Source organism: Nymphaea colorata, chromosome 12 (assembly GCF_008831285.2).
Source record: "Nymphaea colorata isolate Beijing-Zhang1983 chromosome 12, ASM883128v2, whole genome shotgun sequence".
NCBI classification, from domain to species: domain Eukaryota; kingdom Viridiplantae; phylum Streptophyta; class Magnoliopsida; order Nymphaeales; family Nymphaeaceae; genus Nymphaea; species Nymphaea colorata.
Window position 1 is genome coordinate 20,729,220 of NC_045149.1, and position 24,402 is coordinate 20,753,621.

At 37.0% G+C, this 24,402-nt stretch overlaps 2 protein-coding genes across 2 annotated transcripts; both read left to right on the forward strand.

The window, feature by feature from the left end:
• The first annotated feature begins 401 nt into the window (after positions 1-401).
• Positions 402-2,259, forward strand: LOC116265957 (STOREKEEPER protein-like). The gene has a single exon (XM_031646976.2). The coding sequence runs from the start codon at positions 497-499 to the stop codon at positions 1,778-1,780; it is 1,284 nt and encodes a 427-aa protein (XP_031502836.1). The 5' UTR covers positions 402-496; the 3' UTR covers positions 1,781-2,259.
• A 9,208-nt stretch (positions 2,260-11,467) lies between these two features.
• Positions 11,468-23,125, forward strand: LOC116265605 (D-xylose-proton symporter-like 2). Its single transcript, XM_031646330.2, has 14 exons — positions 11,468-11,738; positions 11,837-11,943; positions 14,457-14,535; positions 15,724-15,783; positions 15,908-15,974; positions 16,050-16,174; positions 17,908-18,009; positions 18,108-18,476; positions 18,614-18,661; positions 18,770-18,832; positions 19,898-19,978; positions 20,196-20,294; positions 21,291-21,428; positions 22,751-23,125. The coding sequence occupies exons 1-14, from the start codon at positions 11,670-11,672 to the stop codon at positions 22,880-22,882; spliced, it is 1,539 nt and encodes a 512-aa protein (XP_031502190.1). The 5' UTR covers positions 11,468-11,669; the 3' UTR covers positions 22,883-23,125.
• Positions 23,126-24,402: the final 1,277 nt, after the last annotated feature.

Here is a 24,402-nt window from a genome sequence, read left to right on the forward strand (position 1 = left end):
TAGGATTCATGAAAACTATTTGAATTCCTAAGTTTAGATTGAGTGAAGTGAGATTCACTCATTCCTTCCTGGTCTTACCAACTATGATTTTTGACTGCTTAGAAAGATAGAGTTGTTTAGCATGAGAATTTTTGCCACAAAATTTGAAGATCTAACGTTTAGATGCAATATAATGCAAAAAGTGAAAAACTTCGTTTTTTTTAGTCCTTTTATTGTTTATATATATATATATATATATATATATATATATGTGTGTGTGTCTCGCGATATTTTGGCCGGCGATCCCGAAAACTGGAATTTAAAATACCGCGATATTTATGGCGCCGATATTTTCTTCTCCCGCCGAATGGGGGAACTGTTGTTCCTTTTAACTGGCATCCACCGTCCCTCTCCCTATAAATACCAAGACGAGCTTTGCCTCCAATTTGCCAGCCTTCTGCTCGAGTCTTTTCGACTTCCTTACCGGAGAAGGGAACGCTAGCTAGGAAGTGCCCCAATGCCTCCCGAGGGAAAATGGAGCTCTTCTTCCGATGAAGAGGAAGAGGGAGGCAATGCTGCGGCGAGGTTGAGAAGTCGTTCTTCGAGCTTGCCCCGCCGTGGCAATGCGAGCTCTGTGCCTTCGCCCGAAACCTTGGCCTCGTCGGAGGAAGAAGCAGGTGGAAGCAATGTCGGAGGGGAGGGTTCCGGCGACCAGCCCGAACCGGCGAAGCCTGATTATGGCCCGATGTCTGGAAAGCGCAGGAGTTTGAGGTTGAAAACGGCTTCGCCAACTATGACGTCGGTCAAACCCTTGAACTCCAAACCGCTGAACGGGGGCAAAGCGACATCCCCTGCAAGTGCCTCAATGCAGAGGGGAAAGCGTCCCGCGGGCGATGATCCGATGGGCGGTAGCAGCGGAAAGAAGATGAAAAAGGATGGGGTCATTGAGGTGGAAGATGAGATGACGGATGATGAAAAGAAGGGAGAGAGGAGAGGGAGTAGCGCCAGAACTGGGCAGGGCAAGAAGCAGTCGGCTAAGAGGGTATGGGAGGAGGAAGACGAAATCAAGCTCCTTAAGTCTCTTCAGAAATACACGCGGAAGAAGACAGGGGCCTTGACTGATATGAACGCGTTCTTCGAGTCTTCAAGGAAGAACATGGGAAAGTTCATCAAACGGCAGGTTCAGGATAAGGTCCGTAAGTTGAAGAAGAAGTACGAGAGTAACGCGACTGTGGAACGGAGAAAGGGGAAAATAGCGTTTAAGACGCATCATGAGCAAGTTATTTTCTTGATCTCGAAGGACATCTGGGGAAAGAAGGAGAAACGTGTAAAGAGGGGAAATAACAAAGAGAAGCAGAAGAAGACAGTGTCCGGTCATAAGTCAGAGGGTCGTTTCCGGAGGAATAGTTCCGTTGCTAAGAAGCTCGATTTCCATGATGAAAAAGCAAATTCGCTGCAAAATGAGGGCAAGAGTTCTGGCCAGAGGCCAGAGGCAACTTTTGTTTCAGTTTGGGAAGATGAAATTCATATCGAAACGTCGAACAAGTGCAAGGAAGCTGTTGGAGGCACAGTGTCATGGCGGGAGGAATTAGGGTGTAGATGGTTGAGTACTGATGAACTTATTGAGAAAGGCCTCAGGTTGGCGGAAAAACTGAAGGTGAACGGTTTTGAAGAGAAACGGAGAAATTTGGAAGACATGATGTGCGACGTTCATTTGAAGGTCCTGGAGCTTGCTTGCAAAAAGAGGCAGTTGGCATTGGAAGCCTTCAGGGCGGCCAACTCCGGAGTGGTGGATCAATGATATGAAGGACGTGCCATGGCCGATAGACTCGCAAAATTGGCACCCTTATTTTTGAGGTAATTCCGTACTTGTCGTTGGTGCGTTTCACAGATTTTTTTTGTTTTGTCAATGTAAAAACGTGTTGTTACTTTTTGTTTTGTCAATTAAAACTGTGTTGTTACTTTCTGCTTTAGTCTATGTAAAAAATACTTGCCTATCTTACCTTATCACCATACCACTGCCATCGCTGACACCGATGTGGCCTGAACTTGAGAGGCATGGGAATGGGAAGGTCTTTCTCCGAGTCGTGGGTTGTTAATTCTGTTGACTCAGATAATGATTTTACTTAAACTGGATCTATTATATGGGTTGTATAACTAAATCCTTGTCTGTGGTGATGCGTCCATCTTTTTGTTGTTCTGGTTCGCCATCATGTTCATATGTCTGCTTTAGACTGTTACAGTTACTTGAATTGGTCAATGAGCTTCTTCTTATGCCTCTCTCTCTCTCTTACGTGTTCTTACTTCTTTCTTTTGAATAATGTTGTACCCGGCCGTTAGGACCTTCTTTATGGTTAAATTGTTTCCTCACTCCTTTTGCGGTTTGGAATTGGTTCGTTTGCGTTAGGAACTTGAACTCTCCTGGTCATGTAACTCAGCTATGATTATTGATCACTACGGAATGGTTTTGACTTTTGAATGCTTTTGTTGTAAAACAATTTAAAATTAACAAATAGGTGCTTAACTTTTTAGAGAGAGAGAGAGAGAGAGAGGGTAATTTTGTTATTTAAAAAATAGCTTTTACATTGATGAAGTGGCTTTCTGAGATTTTTTATGAAAAGTTGACCCTCTATTTGTTAATCTTTAAAAAATTGATTTGTGTGTTGCTTTTAAAGCTAGGCTCTGTCATTTTTTAAACATGATAAAACTGCATAAACTTGAAAATTCAGGAAACCCACTGAGACATGACTTGCTAGTAAAAAATACTGTATGCCATATCCATGTTCTATGATGAACTCAAAGCCGTAGAGTATATTAGCCAAATCAAGGAATCGTCGTCGTACGAATCAGGCCGAGTTAGACTTGTGTTCTTTGTTCTAAAACACAAAAGAAAAGCAAGAAAATGCAAAAGAGGAAAAAATTGTAAATGTAAAAAAATGATTTAAAAAATCAACAAAGTAGAGCATGTCTCCATTGAGTCAAGCAATGTGCTATTTAAAAGCAGAACCTAAAGGTACAGTATCTCATGTAGGGCTGGGCATCGCCAGGACGGCCGGATACCCATGACAGCCTACCTGGCTCGGTTTGAAAAACGACATTTCCTGCTGAAACAAATACAATTTGCATAAAAAACAGATGCTTTTATGAGCCACCAGGTTAGATGTTGGGACCCCAACACGGTCCACATTATATTTGAGTTTAAAAAGGAGGACCTCCTGCAAGGACAGAAATGAAAATGGTAAATGTTATTTTCTCATAAAAAAAACAGAACATCTCTCCCACAGAACAGTCGACCACAGGGCCCGATGTTATCCACTGAACATGGAAGCCTCGTTGTGTGGTTATTTTGCCTAATCACTAGGAAAGTGATATTCTGCTTTTGCCTTTTCTCTTTATGTTGTACTTGTTCATTCGTTTTCTTGAGTTTATCAGTTCATCTATTTTGGAACGGCTGAATTTACTCCATTGCTGCAAGTAATCTGAACTAGATTTTCAAAAAAGTTTTTTCGCATTTTCTTTTATTTTCCTATGTTAGAAAGATAGCCGCTGAAGAACGCCCTCCCCCGCCTGGCCTGAATTTTGAATTTAAGACCTTCAAGTTGAAGAAGATAAGCAGGAGGAATTTTTTTGACTAAGACATGCTTACGTAGAGCCTGCTTTCCTTTCATCAGTTAGTGCAATTGTTCAAGGGTTCCCTTGGAAGAGGGACAACTGGAGAAAAACTGGAGCTGGAATTAATGACTTCCTTTTCTTCATGGTTTTGAATTGGAGAAAGTGTCTTGAGAAATTGAGGTTTTGTCTAAACTGTGCACTTGGAATTTTACTCTATCCACATGCTGCGTGGAAATTCTAATGTGGAATGTTGCTTCTTGGTCCTCTTTACCTTAAATTTTGTGCATTATTTCTCGTAATTGCAAACAATGGTATCGTGAAATGTGTCGCTGTTTTCAAGTCGCACAGCTTTACCTTTTCTTAGGTTTGAAAAAAAAAACGCGTTTTCTGATACTACAGTTTAAACAAACTGAGGTGTCCTCAGTGATATGAGATCTCCGGTAAAACAAACACCACCAGAGTGAATTTGCGTGAAGGACTGAATTTGTGCTGCCCTTGCCCTTTAGTCATACGAGTAAACCTGGCGTTCTATCTTGCCTTGATTCACCATTTGCTCAATGATCAACCTTCGGAGGCCCCCTCCCTCCACTTACTTATCAAACGCAGGTCTACCGAGAGTGCCGGTCCCTTCTTCCCAGTTTGCTCTGCGTCATTGTGTCATGTTCTGAACTTCCCGAGAGTACCGAATTTGGCTCCAGCATTAATTTTGGTAATTCATGTTGCTTTTTCTTGAGACAATGTGTTTTACAATAATAGACAACAATTGCTTCCCAGTTAAGGTCTAACAGCATCTATCCTGAATAAATGGTTTGGCATTTATGGATATGGAATTAAATACGTACACGTAACTCCACCTTGTTTCCACGAGCATCTGGAAGCAGAATCTGTAAGATTGCATCTGATGTTACAAGTTCATATATATATATATATATAAGAGAGAGAGTTTGTTAATTTTGGTGAATGACTTGTCACTTAAAATAATAAGAAGAAAACAAGAAGTAGTTTGCCTCAAAGGGTGTAGCATAGTTGGTTAGAGGAGTGGTTGAGTAAAAAGTGTATTATTGGTTTAATTTAATTCTTGTGGATGGTACTTCTCTGGACTATAAATAGTGGAATCACAACATTCCAATTGATGAGTATCCCATATCTTGCCGGGATCCTGACACAATTGAGAATATCCCAAGGGGAAGAAGGGATGGGGACTCCCCAGAGAGACCTTCAATTCCACATGGTGGGTTGTTAACCTCATTCTCGCTCGAAAAAGAGCTAGCGACGCATTTGGAAAACCTGTAAAATGTATTTAATAGAGCATAACATACATGTAATCGCATAGCCATGTTTTGGCTTCTGTGGGCAATTGTCCCTACCAACCCACAAATTTATATTTTATTTGCACTTAGGAGCTTCATTAATTTTTATTTTTTTTTAACATATAAGTACCCTTTAAAGTTTGAAACTTAATGTAATAGTGTCTTTTAACCAAAACTGTTTTGGATGACATGTATGTTTTCTATTAATTAAGAAAAAAAATGTCCAAAAACATTTCGAACTTGCCGGATACAATTTTATAAGCAAAAGAAATGTTACGGAAAAGAACGAGAGATGTCTCCAGAATTTGGACCGTTAGGGTGGACCTCTTTCTTTTTCCGTTTGAAAGTTAGTTTTCAAGAGTCCACCAAACTTTTTGTGAAACACCGTGTTTCTGTTGATGCATTTATGACTTTTAAATGATGCCAATCTTCAGATGGCAACAGCGGGAAAACCAAGATACCATAGTCAGATTTTTTTTTTTTAATGAAAGGAGCTGAATTATAGTTTCAAAATTTTGAGGGAGGTTGAAATACTATTTTTCAAAATTTTGATATAAAATAAATAATTTTTTTAAACTTATATGTAAATTTTTATTTATTTATTTTTTTGAAATGGGGCCAGGGCCCCTATTGACCCCGCCTTGACTCTGCCCCTTGCATGTGGATCAGATTCAATGGATAGAAAGAAAATTGACTCAAGCCTTGATTTGCACCATTGTAGTTAATGCATTAGGGCTGTTAATTTACTTTTGTGTAGCTTTCTCTTTTTCCAGCTCAATGTCTTCATGTAAGATAATGACATTGATATATGTTATGTATCTTTTAAGTTAGTTTTTTATTCTGCTTATTTCATATGAAACTCCTTTTCATATTTTAAAAAATATATATAATAGTGACTATTGTCAATTCCTAACAAATTGACTTGCATCGACTGATTCACTCAGTGTTGGATAGTGACCATGAGCCTTATCTCTCTTTTTTTTGCCGCCAATCACAATTACAAGATAAACTCTTAAATCGTATTTTAAAATAAATTTATAAATTTCATTAAAAGTAAAAGATTTACAAAAATTGTTTCTCTGATCTGGTCCTAACCATAAGCTTGGCTTTCAAAGAATCCAAAGAGGCTAGCTTTAAATTGTATAAATGTTGGTTGATCATACATTTCATTATAGTTATATGATTCAGAGTAGCTTTAAATTGTCTAAATGTTGGTTGATCATACATTTCATTATAGTTATATGATTCAGAGTATCATTTTCTATTTGATCCATTTGAGTTTCATATTCGAAGTTGCGATCAGATCTGTTCATTAAAAAGAATCTATTTGATAGACTTCTTATGTGCTCATAGGTGCTATATTGGATTTGAATCAGATTTTAGGTCAATCTATATTGATTGACTGACTGATTCACTAAATCGTTTAATTTAATTCAATTTATGGTTTTTATGACACTGGTGATAACTGATCACAAGTGTGTGTGACAGTGTGCACATACATAAACACTATGTTGGAGTCAGAAAAAATTTCCTGGAGGTTCACTTTTCACATATTTCTATTTTCAAAGGGGCACTATGTACATAATAGAACAAATATTTAAAAATGTTAATATAAAAATAAAGAAACATTGAAGGGCTGATCAACCCATATGTGGCTCCGCCTAGATAGAAAAAATCTAAAACAGATTGAAAAGTAAAAATAATGCAATTTTATATGTGGGTCTAAATTCACAACAATGCGATTTTGGAAGAGGGTGTGGGCACTCGCCCGCATCAGCCACACTGTAGATCCGCTACTATTTGCATGTTCGATTTAGTAGAAAGGTGTGGTAATAAGTGTTTATCAGGATGGTGTGTTTAATCACATTCATTCGATACAATGCATCAGGTAGTTGTGATTGAACGGAATCCAAGATCGCCTTGATGATAACATGTTAAGATAGATATAAGCAAAATCCATTATTTGTTTTTCCAAATAGATAGTTGCAACTATTGATGATGGAATATATTGAAAATGACAGGATGTGTATCTCAAAAATGGTCCAACCACAAAAAAGATAATTAAAATACAGGGAAAGTCAGAGGGGAAAAGATAAATGAGTAATTCGGCATCCGATTTCAATCGGATTAAGTTATGAGAGTTTGATTTTTTTTTTTTTTTTGGTGAGCAGAAAGATTATTTCATTCGAAAGAGTTGAAGCACTCATCCAACTTTTTAACACTATAATGTGAAAGTTTTGTTTTTACCACCTCAAGATGCCGCTGTCATTGTGTTTTAACTTGCATGTCAATAAGTTTCTGTTTGCAATAAAAAATAATTGATGTCCTAAGAATTCAAAACAAGAATTTTCTACTTAGCGACATGCCCTAACAGGCTTTGGCACTGTGGAGTTTGGTTCTAATCATGGTTTGAACTGCTTCAATAAAAAAAGATATCTTGAATGACTACTTTCTCAAAGCATGTGTGACCTAAAAAAAACATATCTTGAATGACTGCTTTCTCTAAGCATGTGCAGTTTTGTTGTGTAATAAATTAAAAATAAATATAATTTATTTATTGTTGTCATCGACTTAGCTCAGGACCTCAAAGGCAAAAGAATAGAAAAAAGTTTGGGAAAGAGGGTGGGGGTAAGGTGAGAAGCTTCGACTTTTTTTTTTTTTTACCGTGGGTTATACTTCTCGCACCCACTCCGAAAATGCCATGCATCTGAGTGGTCACACTTATTTTATTTGCATTATTGGTACAAATGTCGCAAAATTCGCATAATTTTTTATCTGTTATGTGTTATACTTAATCGTACTCATAAATATTGTTTTTGTATTTTCAACGACAAGGGTTTTCTCAGGTGTAATAGGGTAAACTTGAAAAAATGAGAAATATATGGTAAATTAAAAAAAACTAAAAATCCTTAAAAGCTATGGAAAATAAAATAAATAATAAACTAATAAATAACATAAAAAATAAGTAGGTAAACAACAAACAAAAATTAAAAATAAAAACAAGCAGTTTGTCATTAAAAAACCTTTCAAATTGCAATAATGCGGCTGGAAGCGGCAAGCTCAATTTCATTAAGTTCCTAAATCTTTGCTGGTGCTTCCTTTTTAAGATGAGATTTGCAGTCGCCATTGACTATTGTTGTATCTATTTTTTATTTGAGAAGTTGGTATGAAACCTCACATATTCACCAACTGGTCCTTATCTTCGCCTTAATTTCTGCCCACCTTATCTTCTTCGCAGCCGACGATGCCAAGGATCTTCTTCCCGTTAGGTGTCTCGTTACTTGTAGCAGCAGCTATTACTTATATTTTAATCTCTTCCTAAGTGTCGCTGGCACGCCGGTGTCGGTGTCCCCTCGGGTGCGGGGTCGACACGGCACTTGACTCGGTCAAACCGAATCAGGAGCTGTTGACCGCACCCATTCTTTATTTTTCTTGTTTGTTTTTTCATTTTTTTCTTCTCATATCTTTTCCTCTTTTCTCTCTCCTTATTTCTTTTATTTAATAAAAATTTGAATTTTATATGAGATTAAGGTAACATTGATACACAAAAGTTTAAAAATATAAACAAATAAAATATCTCACCTTGTTGCATTATGTACCGACACCGACGCCCTGCACCCACGAGACATAGTTCTCTGGTTTGTCCTAAGGTCACTTGTGCCAAAATCTTCTCGAGCTCAATTACAAAAGATGGCTTTCCTCGTGGGTTATCTTTAATATGGTGCGGGTTTCCTATCAATCTAATGCACCCTACTAAAAAAATTAAACCCTGTTTTTTTTATGTAGAAAAACAGTAGAAACCTTTTATGAGATATAAGAACTTAATATTAAATAGATCATCACAAATGCATTAGAATGGCGGAGCGTTTCTTACGGAATATAAACCACGTCATAGTGATTATAAAGTGGCACTTCTCTAGTTCGATTCTCATGCTTAAGTAGTGAAATATGATACTTAAGTTGAATAGTGCAATGTCGCTATAACGAACACCAATGCAGCTTAAGACCCCAGAAGCAAAAAGCATAAGACACTTTTGAGCCTCTTTTTCTATCGTCATTCACTCGGAAACAAGGTCATAATGAAAAAGGTGATAACACTCTATTTTCGCTGTTGCAGCACCCATTACAAAAAGTTAAGCCTTGTATTAAATTTCGTTGGATTTCAAGGACTTGTGAGAAAATCGCTAAGTAATTGCTTGTCTTCATTCTTCAACTTTTTTGGGGTTGAAATTGAAGTTGTTAGCCGGCAAGTTGTGGCCTGCCAAACTAAAAGCGGACCAAGATGAGATATTGTAAGTAGTATCGAAGTTGATTCAACACTCAAACCTAAGGTTTCACACACACAGATACATATGCCTTGAAAATGATGAATCCTAAAAACTGAACTAAACAATTTACTCATATATGATCTCATTAGGCTTAACTAAACTTGTCATCTTGGCTCTTCGTTTAAAGAATTTGATGACAGTTAAAACTTCTTTTCTATGTTATTATTATGAGGGATCCAAATCTATTGATTGTTACTAGGTGACTAAAAATAAACAAATATATTAAAAAATAATTATCACGTGAATATAAACATGGGCAGAGACAAGGGGAGCCCGCATGGCCCTTGATCCCACCTCAAATTTTTTTAAAAAATTACAATTAAATTTTAAAAAATTTTACTTGTCTTATATAAAAATTTTAAAAAAATGATATTTCCGCCAAGGTGAGGGAATCAGAGTACAAAGGTGGTTCCGGCAAGCGCTCAAACTATTTATAGTTCAACGAGTGAACATTAAGGCGTATAATTTACAAGAGGTGCAGTTTATTTTCCGTGGGGGGACTCACAAATCTCACGGGCGTTTGTTTACTCCGAATTTAAAATTTATGGATTTGATGTGGATATGATGTGACATGTTTTTATTGATATGACATAAGATTTATGATAAATTCATAGCTGATGGAACTAAAAATCTTTTGTAAGATCCACCCTTAAGACCCTTATTTTATTTTTTGCATTGAAAAATGTTGGATTTAAAATCAGACAAAGAAATTAAGTTTCTAAGATCTCAAATCAGAAGCTATCAAACACCCAAGTTGCCATCCAACTCATGGGTGGCTAGAAGAGCTTGTTTATAGCATTGCGATTCAAATAACTTTAAAATTAGGTTTTCAGCAAGCCTAATTTGTCACAAACATAACTCAATAAGCAAATTATTGTTGCTTTATGACCAGGTTTTGTCTTTTTTCATCCAAACTACCTGTCAACTTTACAGTTCCCAGCCAAGAAAAAAACAAAAAAAACAAACAAAGTAACCTGCATGAGCCGTCTGAGCCTGAAAAATTAAAAGAATTCTCAAACCATGACCAAGTTGTGTTGTCATAGATGAAAAAAAATTAACTACAGTTGTTTTCTTTCTTTGCAAATATCCTGAAATTTTGTTATACAAGACAAGAATTAGAGACTGAAATCTATGACTATACTGCCAAGATGTTGATTTGGTAGATAAAAGAAAGCAGTAATGACAAAATCATCTTTTTGAATTTCAACGTGAAAGAAAGAGTGCCCCAACTGCTTTTCCACCTTCATGAGCTACCCATCTTCAAGGCATTCCCACACAACTACCAACAAGTTTATTTTGACCCATTTTTATCCAAATCCTCATCTTCTATTCCATCCACCGTTTCATAGAGAAAATTTTATGAAACTGGGCTAGGGATGCCAATGGATCAGATTTATGCGATTGTCGGATGCGTCTAGGCAATCTGAACGATAAACTCGACGCAAACTTACATAATCCGACCCCTTAAATTTACATGCAAAAGTGTTTAAAGTACCCGAAATCGGATTTTGTTTCGAAAGCTTAAAGTAAAGTTCTAGTTTGCATTTGGCCAGACTCCATCTCTCTAACATTTCTAAACTTTATCTAGAACTGTTAACATTGCTTTTTGCTGGATTATCATGGTTCCAACTCATCAGATTCATGTGTTTGTTCAAGAATGATAAAGAGCATTATCTGGAAACTTATATGAGCTTTTATCTTGAAATTGGTATCTTCTGTTGTCCACTCATAGGTCCAACAACTAATGCGCCACAATAAAATAGAAAAAAGAATACATACAACTTTAAAAAAGTAAAAGGCAAAACATTAATTATTGTCACAAAGATAACAAAGAGCTCCATCCACTTAGCGAGAAAGTTCTCCTGAGGTCACAAGTGCTTGGAGTTGAGAGCAATCTAAGAATTTGATGAAGTTCTATCTAACCTTAGAAAGAAACATTATATAGTTTGAATGGGCAGTAAATTGCCCAAATTAAGATTATTTAACTAGTTTATGAAGATAAAAAAGTGACAATTTATAATTATTTGATAATACAATCAAATGATTATTTGACAATACAATCAGCATCGTCATCAGAACCACTAACGGTCATCATCACAGCCTCTAACGGTCAGCGCCGGTGGGGGCATTTAATTTTTTGGTGTCCCACTACCCTTTCTTTTGCCGCGTCCCGTGACACGTCCCTTCTCTCCAAGCCACCCAAACGCTGAGCGGGAAATTATTAAAGACTCTGGAGAGGGGAACAGAGTGAAACCGAGACGAGAGAAAGCGTGGCCGCTTTCCCTCCATTTCTCCTCCTACCTACCTACCAATAAGTAGTTTTCCCCTCTCTCTCTCGCTCTCGCTCTCGCTCTCTGCTTCTGCAACTCCTCTCAGCGGAGGCGATTCACTCCTCCGTCTCTTTTTGCTTTAGAGTGGCCTAGGAATCCTAATTCCAGAAATGGCGTCGGAGGTGTCCGACCCCGAGCAGCCAAAGCTCTCCTTCTTCGAGAGGATTCTTAAGAAGGACGTGAGTTGGTGTCTTTTTGTTTTCTTGATCGTAATTTGGTGGTCTGTGTGAGATGTTCTCAGTCCCATTTTTTCATGCGTGGGGCTTTTGGTGAGCAGGGAAGGAGCTCTTCGCAGGACGATATGGATGGGGCGAGGGAGCCGCTCGTCACCGTCGTCGCTGATCGGAGAGCTGAGGATTACTCCCGCTGCGCTGCGATTCTTCCGTACGCATTCTGACTTGTTATTTTTCTGTTGTTTTTGGCATTTGGCGGTGTTTCTGGGGGGTGGTGAGTGTTTGATGGTCGATTTTGGGAGCTTCGGCAGGGGAGGCTGCTTGGGTCAGCGGGTGTTCATCGAATTCTTGATAGCGGATGATTGTGTCTTGGTGAAAGGGAGTTGGGTGTCCTACTAACTTGTTCGGAACTGTAGGGATTTTGGGTCACAGGCCCACAGATTGATTCGAAGCCTGGCTTTCTGCAAATTCGGAGTAATTGATTGGCTTTCTTGAACAGTACTGCAACTCGTAGATTTCGAATGCCACTTGTCTTGTTACGTATTATAGCCTTTTTTCCCTCGTGTATACTGGTTAGACCGTTCTACTTCAGCCCTGTACCGCGTTTGGCGTATGAGCCAGCAGTTTGCTGATCCCACGTCGACTGATGAGCGTTTCAATTGCAGTGATTAACAACTTTTTTCATCGGCTAGCTAGGTTAGGCAGACTACTCCCAGATTATACCAAGAGAAATGCAGTCCAGGTGTTGAACTTTTCATTGTCACGTATGTCGTTTTCGGGTATTAAAAACGGCTTGCTTTTTCTTGGTATGATACGGTAAAGTTGTTTTTTTGTCGGAAGAAACCCTGTAATTTTTTTTTAAAATAAAAGACTAAATGTAAAACATGAAAATAAAATCTGGTAATTGAAAATAAAAAAATAAAAAAATGCAAGAAAACCGAAAAAATGGAAAACGGGAATAAAACGTGAATAAAAAGAGTTTTTTCCTTTTTTTTTCATGTTGGCGTTTTCTAAAAAAACGTGCTGTTTTCTTGTTTTTAACATTTTTCTCACATTTTTTTTGAATAAAAAGCGTTTTATGTGACAAAACTTTTGACCATCTTTAAGTTGAGGGTCTTAAGTCCAAACTCCTCACCTAGGTGGATGGAATCCTTCTGTTTAATAATCTGATAACTGTGTGAAACGTTCCTAATTTTTGGAGGCTTTTCATAGCCAGTAGGCTTAACCATTTATTTCATTTTCATAGCATGTTTAATCCACCAAATAGCCATAACATGTTTTTGCTGCTAAAAGCGATAGTTTCATGAAGGAATGCGGTACATGTATTCTGATGTCATGCCAGGATTGCTCTCGTGGTGCATCAACCAAAATTGTTATCCTAAATCACTGAAACTGAATTGTTCTTGCAAGCACATGAATTGGATTATGGATCCTCTGCTTTGCTGCATGGACTTTGATCTTGGAATTGATTATTGAATAAAATGTTAACTTTGTAAAAGGAGGGATGCATTGGGAGGCAATGGTGAAACCTTAAATCTGGCTCAAAGAGCGTGAGAATGGGGAGGGAGTGGCGGAGGCATAAGCCTGGAACAATAGAGGCAGTTGGGAGGCAGTAATAGAGGCATAAATCTAAACTACAAAAGGGTGACTGCAAGACTGAGAGTGAAAGACTCATGTGAATCCCATAACAGGTGGATGTGAGTAGTGGCTGCAAGGACCAAACTCTGGTGACAATGTTAGAGGGCTGATATTGGGGAGTCAACAACAGCAAGGGGAGTAACCTGAAAGAACAGAGAAAGCAGGGTTGAGGGTGTCTGTCGCAGGAGGGGTGCACAATATCTATTTTTCATATTTTTGATTTTTATTTATTACTCTCTTTTGTTTGGTTCCAGATCCATAGATCCGTTTTTTACACTATTTAAGGGCATTTAGGCCTCATTTGTAATCAGTTTTGTAGTTAGTGTAAATCCTAATAGTTACATGTTTCCCTTTCCCCTTTTTTCCGTGTCTGTTTTTGCATTCCTTTTGATTCTCCTTAGATTAGTTAGCATTGATCGTGGATTATAGGAGAAATCCTCTTTTCCACTCCATCAGTGTCCATTGGACATGAGGGGACCCATGGAGCACTAGGTTTGGATTGGGTTAGCTGCTGCACATGTTAGCTAATCTATTGTATGGAACACATTTGTTTGGGTCAGTGTCCACCAGGGAACCATTGTTCCCTTCATGATATTTAGTGTTGATTGTTATTCAATTAATTTAATAGTTCCCTTTCCGTTTTCTGTTATAATAATCATCATTGCCAACATCTTCTTTGGCGAGTTTGTTTTCTTCGGGAGTTTACTGTGGGAAAGTTTTGGGTGGTGGTACCAAACCAAATGATGATATAGTAAACGTCCAAGGTTCAAGCACTGGTCGGGCAAAGAAGCTAAAAGGAGATAATAGGTTTTCTAATATAATTCTTGCAAAATTGCAAAGAAAAAATTGAATAAAACTTTTTTTGAAAACATGAAAGAAACAAAATGAGAAAGATACATGCTTTTATGAAAGAGTCAAAAAAATTTTGGGAATATATCAGGATAATATTTGACATTTTCATTTTGGTGATATTTTGAAAATAGTTATTTGGCTAGCTTTAAGACGGTAATAATATCAAGATCTTTTCAAAATATTGAGGATATTTGTGACTATGATAGTAACTTATGTAAATTTTGGATGTGTTAGGTTTTTATTCCCAGCACTAGGTGGGCTGTTGTATGGTTATGACATTGGTGCTACATCTGGGGCGAGTGTTTCTCTGGAGGTATATTTTACTTGTAGCATGAAATGCAAGTTTTCCATAATATGCACCGTGGTTCTGGTTTACGATCTAACACATGGTCTCTCTTGGTCTTTTAGAACTTAATATCTTTTTCTTTCTGTTGAGCTGTGGCACATACAGCAATTTCATTTATGCGATTAAGGGTGATCAGAATCCCAAGTGATGTTCTGCTTTTATGTGATTAAGGATGATGAAACTTCCAAATCATATTTTGCCTTTGCAATCTTATTTAAACTGGCAGTTGTGCTTTTCTAATGAATTGCTGTGCCAAATTCCTCAAAGTTGCTTCCATGCAGAACTTTAAACAAAATGCTTAATGTAAGTGAATTTTAAGTGTTAACCATGCAGGATGTGTCAAAATTGCAATGAACTAATTGTTAGCTTCTCATGTTCTTCAAGTATGCCTGGATAAGTGTTGCAAATGGTTTGGAACTTTGGATCTGGTGGGAGCTCATTGTCACTGTCATTCCAACCCTTTTTCAATATATTTAGCTGTTCCAGATCTGAAATACTTGCATTCCTAGCTTGTTTTTTCTGTTTGTGTGGATAATGAAATGTAGGACTGTGGTTTTCTGCATTTGGTTTGCTGCTATTCTGTTCCATTAATAGACCATGTAGGTCAGTCTATGATCTTGAATCAATGTGGAAGCTCTATGAGTATGAACTTTTTGATGCAAATGTATGCCCATAGGAGGACTTATCCTAATTAAAATCTTGAATGCTGAGTAATTGTGTGCAAAGATTCTTGACATCACGACCTATGTATTGAAAAATTTAGACTAAAACACTTATTGGACCAGAAATTTCCCATAATTGTCTGGAGAAACTATTTGTTTTAGACATTTGGCTGGCACTAATGGTCGGTAACCTTCATGAAGACTGGTTGGTCAGATGGGGCAAAATACCTTGAACTACGAAACTCAAATTGATGTCCTTCTGTCAAGATGTAGAAAAGGGCTTTGAACATTTTAGGGCTTTGAACAACCTGACCCTGATTTCTGATTTTGACAACTAAGATATCAATGGCACGAACTGGATCAATTTGCTGCCCTGGCACACACACACACACACACACTCTCTCTCTATTACTTATATGACCATTTTATGTAAATGAAATTTCTTTATTCAACTGCATGTATTCCAATAATATACTCTTTGTATCTTTTACAGTCTGCTGAATTGAGTGGAACCACGTGGTACAATTTATCTTCCATTGAACTTGGTGTTGTGGTGAGTTCTGTCCTTATATTAGAGTGCTCCTGCACATGTCAGAATTTCTTTGACCTATGACTTTCTGATTTTCTTATCACAGCTTTTTCTGTTAATTCATTAATTGGCTGTAATTGGTGTTTAGGTGAGTGGATCAGTGTATGGTGCCTTGATTGGATCAATTGTCGCATTCAATGTTGCAGATTTTTTAGGTTGACATATGTTTCTGACTTTCTGGCACACTATTCATTTTGACAGATGTTAACATATTTAAATTTTGCTTGAAGGTAGGCGAAGGGAGTTAATTGTTTCCTCTACATTATACATAATTGGAGCACTGATAACTGCTCTGGCACCTGACTTTGCTATCCTGGTGATTGGGCGCCTTGTCTATGGTGTAGGAATTGGACTGGTAATTTATGATGTTTTACTTTTTATCAAACATGCAATCCTTGTTCGTAAAAAATCACATTCTTTGGAAATCATTCTATAACAAATTTCCAGTGGGGGTGCTCAGGTTGGAGGTTAAGATCTGGTTGTTTGTACCTGTGACTAGTCATCCCTTTGCACTGAAATTGCTTTCCATTCAGGATATACCTGTGCTTTGCTTGTTGAGGCATTGTGACATGAGAAGTTTTTGAGGAGATATTGATTTTTGAATTGTTGAGGACAACCATGGTCATATTGTAACTAGGGCAACTCCACAGTTTTTCTTTGTTGCTTCATTGCCTTTTATAGTCACTTATAGTCATGTTTGTTCCCACTCTGGTACATTTCAAGGAATAAGGTGTTCCTCTTTCAAAGGGTTTGTCTTCTTGGATCCAACCTTCTTGTTCATTCTGATTCTTGATATGACGTTCAACAATCTTTTTTTTTTTGGAGTATTTACGTAGGAGTAGTTTTCTTTGTTTCTGTGAGGATATCACTAGGTAGGTTAAAGCATCCTATACTTACGTAGTTATGCTAGTGAAACAGGTTGCTTATGAATTCTGGTAGTTTGTCTGACAAAATATGCTCCTCTTGTTGCAATGTTTAAAACCATCACTACTTCAGTAGAAGAAGTCTTCCATGAACGTATAGGTAAACTGCATGGGGTCCCTAAAACAATCATCATGATAGGGTTTCATACTTCTTGAGTACATTTTGGAAAGACTACTTTAAACCGATGTGAGACAAAACTCTTGCTGAGCACTATATGTCATTCCCACACTGAATCCATAGCAGCCGCACCCCGTGCTTCCTAGGCCCTTAAGTGGACAGTTCGGGGTTCACTCCCTGGGACCCACGTAGGACACTCGGTGTGCTGCTGTTAAGCCCGAAATCTGTCCTAGGTCCATCTCCTTTCATCCTTTTTTCAATCTCCCTCATCTTGCTGTGGGTTGGACACTCTGGTTAGAGCACACACACACTTAGAGATAGAGCATTGGGTTGATTGGGATTTGCATTTTGGGAAATATTATTTGATCTAGTACTGTCTGGACGGGAGATTTGTACTTCTCGGCAGGAGTGATAACGCTTAATCCTGGGATCCTTTGGAGTAGAGGGCTAAGGCACTACCAAGTTCCTATCGAGAAATTAGTGGGCAGTTTTTTAGTGGTACTTACTGAAGAGTTGCCAATCTTCATAGACAAGTGATTATTACCATCCTACCAGATTTAAGATCTCCAAATGGATCATGAAAGCTATGGTAACATTTTTTAATGGCTTCAGTGGAAGGGCATTTTACTTGTACAATTATAGCATTTTGAGATGGTTACATGACCATCTTTATCTCATTGTCACATATATGGTGTACGGGTATTATATGGCGAGGCTTGAGTATAATACAGCAAAATTGTATATCTCGGAAAAATCTTGGCAAATTTATAAAAAAAATTAAAACGTATAAAAAATGTTGAAAATTATAAAAAATAAAATAAATCAGAAATTAATAAAAAAATACAAAAAAATGCACGATATAAATTAAATACAAGTTTTTTTATATTCTGGCATTTTTTTAAAAAAGACATGTCTTATTGCCGTTTTATATGGCTGACATATTTTTTGCGTATTTAACATGTCTTTCTATTAAGATGCGATATTTGTGACAGTGCTTTATCTTCTTTTCTCAAGCATGCAATCCTTATGTTTCTTTCCTTTTTCCAGACTATGCATGCAGCTCCCATGTACATAGCAGAGACTGCTCCAATGCAAATCCGAGGATTACTTATATCTCTCAAAGAGTGTTTTATAGTTCTTGGAATGCTTGTGAGTGGTTCAAGTCTCTTATCTGTCATCATGCTATTCTTCAGTTCGGAAATAATGAGATATTTTAATAATCAATTATCAATATTCACACCTTGCAGTTAGGGTATACTATTGGTAGTCTTGAAGTAGATTTGGTTGGAGGGTGGCGCTATATGTATGCTACAAGTATTCCATTGTCCATAATCATGTTCATTGGAATGTTGTGGCTGCCAGCATCGCCACGTTGGTTGCTTCTTTGTGCAATGCAAAATAGAGACAACACTGAGGAGTTCAAGAATAGAGCAGTTTGTGCCTTCTGCAAGATAAGAGGTCAACCTATAGATATAGTAGCTTCTGAGCATATATCTGAAATGTTGGTTGACCTTTCTTTTATGGAAGAAGAGAAACAGGCTTCGTTCAGGGAAGTATTTCAGGGAAAGTGCTTGAAGGCTCTTATAATTGGCTGTGGTGTGGTTTTCTTCCAGCAGGTATCATTACATTGCATCATGATGGGTCCACAATCAGCTGTTCAAAAATTTTGCAAATTCCTTGTTGAAGACATGGCTTATTATTAAAAAAAAATGGAAATTCTTTGGTTGATAAATATGACATGTTCATATGGCAGGTCACAGGACAACCAAGTGTCTTATATTATGCAGCAACCATATTGCAGGTACATAGTTCTTTGAGAAGTCGGTTCTTTTTCTTTCAGGAGTAAGAAGTTTATGAGTTGTGAGCCAAGTTAGTCGAATATTATCATCTTATTTGCTTCATTCAACAGACTGCAGGGTTTACTGCTGCTTCTGAGTCTACTCGTGTCTCCATACTTCTTGGCTTCTTGAAGGTATTTTATTCTTATTTCAAGTTCTTCACTGAAAATTTGAGCTTAAGTTGAACCAATGCTCTGATTGGCAGCTTATCTATAATGTTGGTATGATCTTTTCTCAATTGCACCTTGTTGTATTTTATCTTTAGTCTGTGGTTTGCCTGAACATGCTTAAATGTATCCGGGTTACTGTCCTGATGGGTTTTAGTTCTAAATTTTCTAATTGGTGTAGTTGTCATGATAAACTTTTAAATTTTCAGATGCTCAAATCCTCGATTCTCACTTGTCTTGCAGTTGGAATGGCTGAAAAAGCATATTTGATTAGCATGTTATGAAATGGCCTATCAAAAGCTGGTGCTTATAGTACTAAATTTTCTCTTACTTTACTGTGGCATTTGGTAGGATCTCCTGGGACACTCTATATTCTATGTCATGGAATCTTAATTAGTAAAGCCATGCTTTATTGTTGCGTTTCCTGAAACTGCTGTATTGCCTTACATGCAAAGTTTCTATCTGCTGAGATTTTTGCTTGATCATGACATAGGCAAGCTTGAATACTCTTTCTAAGCATGCTTGAGAATAAAAGTTTTCAAGCCTAAGGTCAGATCAGGTTTGCTCTGTATGCCTCCATTTCAATAACTACACTACATCTTACCATGTTGACATGGTTACAACTTACAACAAACTTTTGAAAACGCTTATGGTGCACAGGTTCATATACTGATAAAATACCATGTGGAACTAATTATGTTCTCTTAATAATTGTTTGCTCGTAGTCATGATGATTTTGGTCTCTCAATTTCACTTTGTGTCCTTTAATGAAATAAAATTGCCAACATATCCTATTTGTGCACTTATTGAAAGCTTTATTTTTGTTGACCATGCATACATAAGTATCGGGTTCTGACTGTAAGTCACAAGTTTGGTTCTTCGATCAGAAAGTTCATTGTTTTGTTCTTTAGTATGAACATTTGAGCTTTTATCTCATGCAATTTTAATCAGACGCAGAACTATGTTTCCAGTATTTGCTTTTCAAATGTCATCATCTGACTTTTCTTTTCTCTAATGTATATCTCTTGTTAGTTAATTGCCACTGGAGTAGCGGTCCTTGTTGTTGACAAAGTGGGAAGAAGACCGTTATTGATCACAGGCGTCACTGGAATTGTAAGCCTTTTATTACTTGATATAGGGGTTTGATATTCAAGGATACTTGTGAACAACAAGTTTCACTGCTCGCTACTACTATAGTTAATAGCCTTGAACAATGTACAGCACATGATCTGAGGCATTCACTTCTAATAAGCCAGTCTTACTTTACAGCCTCGTCTTGCAATTGCATTGTTTAATTTTTCTGAATTTGTGCTTCGATTTTCATTTATAGATCGTCTCATTGTTTATGCTGGCTGGATATTACCTCTTGTTGAAGGATATACCATTTGTAGCTGTAATCGCATTGCTGTTGTATGTCAGCTGTTATCAGGTACGATGAAACAGATTTATGTTATTTTTACACTGTTTATTCTTTTCCTTATAATTGTTTTCGAGCGATAGGTTTCATGTAGAATTTTAGGATTTTTTTCCCTTTTTTATTGCTTTACCATGTGAAATTACAGTGGTCCAGTAAGGCATTTCAGTGAGTAGGATACAAAGGCATTTTCTTCTGTTCTTTTGGTTTGTATTGCTTCGATCATTGCTATTGTTAATTGCAACCTTTTAATCTAATGCAACTGAGATTGTATACGTTGGTCGGACTAGGCACATCTTCTATTAACAATATAGTGCACGGTACACTCAATTTCAATAGCTCAGAAACTGCAGCATGTATCCTGGCTGCACAATTATTTTGATCGATATCTAAAATTTTTGTGTGGCATTTACTATCTTTGCCTATGGATCTAATATAGGTTACTTTGTTTCTTCATATTATAAAACGCTTTGGTGTAATATGATTTCTGTGTTGGTTACCGCTTCAATGCCCTTAATATTTCTGTTCTTCATTCCCTGCATTGATATAATACTTCTGGCTATCTTTGTCAGCTAGTGCTGAGAATATTTTGTGTTGCATTGGCAGCATACTATCATAACATACCTTTTTTTTTTTCTTTTGCTTCATTCAGTGCTCTTGTCAATCTTGTTGTGAATTTAGTGTGTTACTGTTACCTTCTTAACATGATATGACATGTTAAAGTCTTTCAAAAGATTTTTTTTTTTTTCATCCTCAATTGCACGTCAAGTTTTGTCAGTAGTTTTCTTTGTCTGTTGCAATTAAACATTATTTTAAATAAATGTTGCTGATGCATCTTTTTCTCATAGATTATATTGTTGAGCTGTAACCATCAATTTGATTTATCTTGAAATTTACCACATACCACATGGGTGGTCATGCAAGCTTTAGTATGAAGCTTGCACTATCAGGAATTAGCTTGTAAGCAAACCTTCTGTCCATTTGTCATTACATCGAAGTGTTTTTTTGCAGTTATCATTTGGCCCAATTGGCTGGCTCCTGATATCTGAAATATTCCCCTTGCGCCTTCGAGGTCGTGGTTTAAGCATTGCGGTGCTCGTAAATTTTGGTGCTAATGCTTTAGTAACCTTTGCTTTTTCTCCTTTAAGGGTATGTTTCACTTTGTTCTCTCTCTCAATGAATTACCATGTTTTTTCCATCTTTTCTACATGAATATGCAGTCATATGAGGATGTAGTGATATAAAAGGGCTTCAGGGGATATAGTAGTTTTAATAATGAAAAAATAGTCCCAAGCTAAAGACTTATTTCTGAGAACTAATTCTACGTTTTGCAATGACAAAAACAGTTGTACAAATGGGATATTAAAAAGTTATATCTTTAGTAACCTTTGCTTTTTCTCCTTTAAGGGTATGTTTCACTTTGTTCTCTCTCTCAATGAATTATCATGTTTTTTCCATCTTTTCTACATGAATATGCACTGATATGAGGATGTAGTGATATAGAAGGGCTTCAGGGGATATAGTAATTTTAATCATGACAAAATAGTCCCAAGTTAAAGACATTTCTGAGAACTAATTCTATGTTTTGCAAAGACAAAAACAGTAGTACAAATGGGACATTAAAAAGTTACATTTTGAGGAGCACCATGTTGTGGTTTTCATGTTGACAAAACAATCCATTTTGAAAGCTACTGTTTCAACAAACCAGTGAATTGGGAGTGTTGAACCCCCTATTGCAGTGTCTTTGATGGAAAGTTGGAAATCATGTCGTGTCCACTGTGGACACCTGCGTCACAGATCACACACCAGTGTATGGTTACTAGGGACAGCCTGAAGAGTGAATTCAAGAAGAAAATATCAACTGCATCAAACCCAAGTTATAAATCTCGTGCATTATGTGAGATCACATCAACATGGCATAGCATGCCATAACTTGCACAGTAGATATCTGTATGACATAAATGTGGGGCCTGAGCTGTTTATTTTTGTATTATTGAACTTCTCTATTTTTACAACTTACCCAGTAGTTATCTGTATGACATAATGTGAGGTCTCAGCTGTTCATTTTATGTTATAGAACATCTTTGTTTTTACATTATCAACATATATATATGCATGTATATAAGGGACATATTTGGACCAGAACTAGATCGTGTTTTGCACTACTGCTGACTCAATGGTTGCCATCTAATGGTTGTTTGTGATTTGTATCCATGGAAAAATTAAGAACTTCAAAATTTATCCAAATGAACCGGTTGAATATGCTCATTATTGTGCTGTCAGATGAGTTCTAAAATTTATGGTCTTGCTATGGAAATTATTCATTTGATGACCTTATAATGATCCGATGCTTAGCACTTTCCAGCCATCTGCATCGTCCCAAGGACCAAGTGGATTAAGATGGTCAGAATTTGCTTATAGCAACCAAAATTCTTTCAGGTAAACTGAGCTTCGAAATGTGGTACTTGCAGGAACTGCTAGGAGCTGGCATTCTTTTTGCAGGCTTTGGAGTGATAGCCATCTTATCTTTGATCTTCATAATCATCTACGTACCTGAAACTAAAGGACTTACCTTGGAGGAGATAGAAGCCAAAATCTTGTGAAGTCAAAGTTCATAGCTTCCGTGTATTCTGCTGGCCACATTCATATATACATAGCAACGTGTATGTGTGTTTGTTGGCATTCTTAAAGTTGTTACTGTAAATTGTTAGGTGGCTTCTCTGGTTGTTGTATAATTCTCTTTCCCTTTATTTGGAGAGTTTGTCATCATTAGTAGGCACACTAATGAAATACAATAAAAAATGAGAGCTACTATTTGCAATTAAAGGAACTGAGTGTCTTCTCAATGCTTTGGGAGTTCTTATCAGATTATGTTCACATAGTGTGATTTGTATAGCTGATTTTTAAGAGCCAACAATTTGATTGATATCCGTCATGTGCAGGATCTTGTAGCATTTTAGAACTTGTCTGAAGTGGATCTTTGTCGCATCTGCAGACTCAGAAGTTTGGCTTGAAAAGTGCATTTTTACGTGAAAAACCCACGATTTGGGTGGGGTCTCTTACCAAAAGAAAAAGTTTTTTTCCTTCTGGAGGATCGCCTTTCTGTTCTATATTGTTTTCTTTAGTATGTGTTTGCTTTGCTTATATATCTTTAGATAACCTGAATTTATCTGTAGTTTGCTCTTTAGTGTATGTTTCGAGCCTCTTTTTCTGCGGGAAGGATAATTGGTTTGCATGAGAAAAATGTTGCCTAACAAAATCTTCTTATTTTCTTTTAAATGATTGGTTTCCTGTCATTTCCTTAAGCAAACGGGCATGATCAGGTTAGATCTTCGTGTGATATCAGGTCCACTATAATCGTGCAAGAAATGTAACACAACCAAGTTTTTTGGACATCTAGTCTTATTCACTCTTGGGATTCTTTTCTCTGACTTCTGAGAGAGATTTTCTGGAAGTTTTTGGGAACGTTTCATGCTTATACAGTGATTGTTGAGCAAGAGATTGTGAATGTCGTTCTTGACAAAAACTGGCTACTTTCACAGGAATCAGTGATGTGTTCTTTTGGAATTTTTCTTGTTCCTCGATCAAATGATGAGTGCAAAAGCTGCTTGTCCCAAGGTGAAAAATTTAACAACCTGAATCCAGGACCAAATTTAGCTAAATTCTTGTTGGGTCTATCATCTATGAGGGCCTAGTTACATTCTGGAGAACTTGATGAAAACACACTCAAATTTTGGTGCTATTACTAAGTTCATTCACTGTTGTCAGATTTCGTGACTAAAGTACACTTAAGTTTGAATTTTCTTTCACCTTACTAGTTTCTTTGTTTGTAATTTAGGCAATTGAGTATGACTTATTCAAACATGATTTTTTTTATTAATCCTGCAAAAGTTGTGTGTGCTTCTAAAATTTTTATGTTATGCTTCAGTAAAGAAAAGGAAAAATTACTGGAGTGTTTAAAATATAAAAAAGGATCACTAGAAAATGAATGGATCTTCAATAAAAAATAAAATGAAAAGCGATTTCTTGGCTACATAATTATGAGAGGCAACCAATAACAGTTAAAAAGATAACAAATTAGAAATTTATGTAAATGTGCTACTGAAACCTGGCTGAAGTGTTA

Coding starts and splice junctions, on each gene's coding strand:
- LOC116265957 (XM_031646976.2), top strand. CDS start 497: ATGCCTCCCGAGGGAAAATGGAGCTCTTCTTCCGATGAAGAGGAAGAG.
- LOC116265605 (XM_031646330.2), top strand. CDS start 11,670: ATGGCGTCGGAGGTGTCCGACCCCGAGCAGCCAAAGCTCTCCTTCTTC. Junction 15,975..16,049: donor CAATGTTGCAGATTTTTTAG/GTTGACATATGT, acceptor TTTTGCTTGAAG/GTAGGCGAAGGGAGTTAATT. Junction 16,175..17,907: donor ATGGTGTAGGAATTGGACTG/GTAATTTATGAT, acceptor TCCTTTTTCCAG/ACTATGCATGCAGCTCCCAT.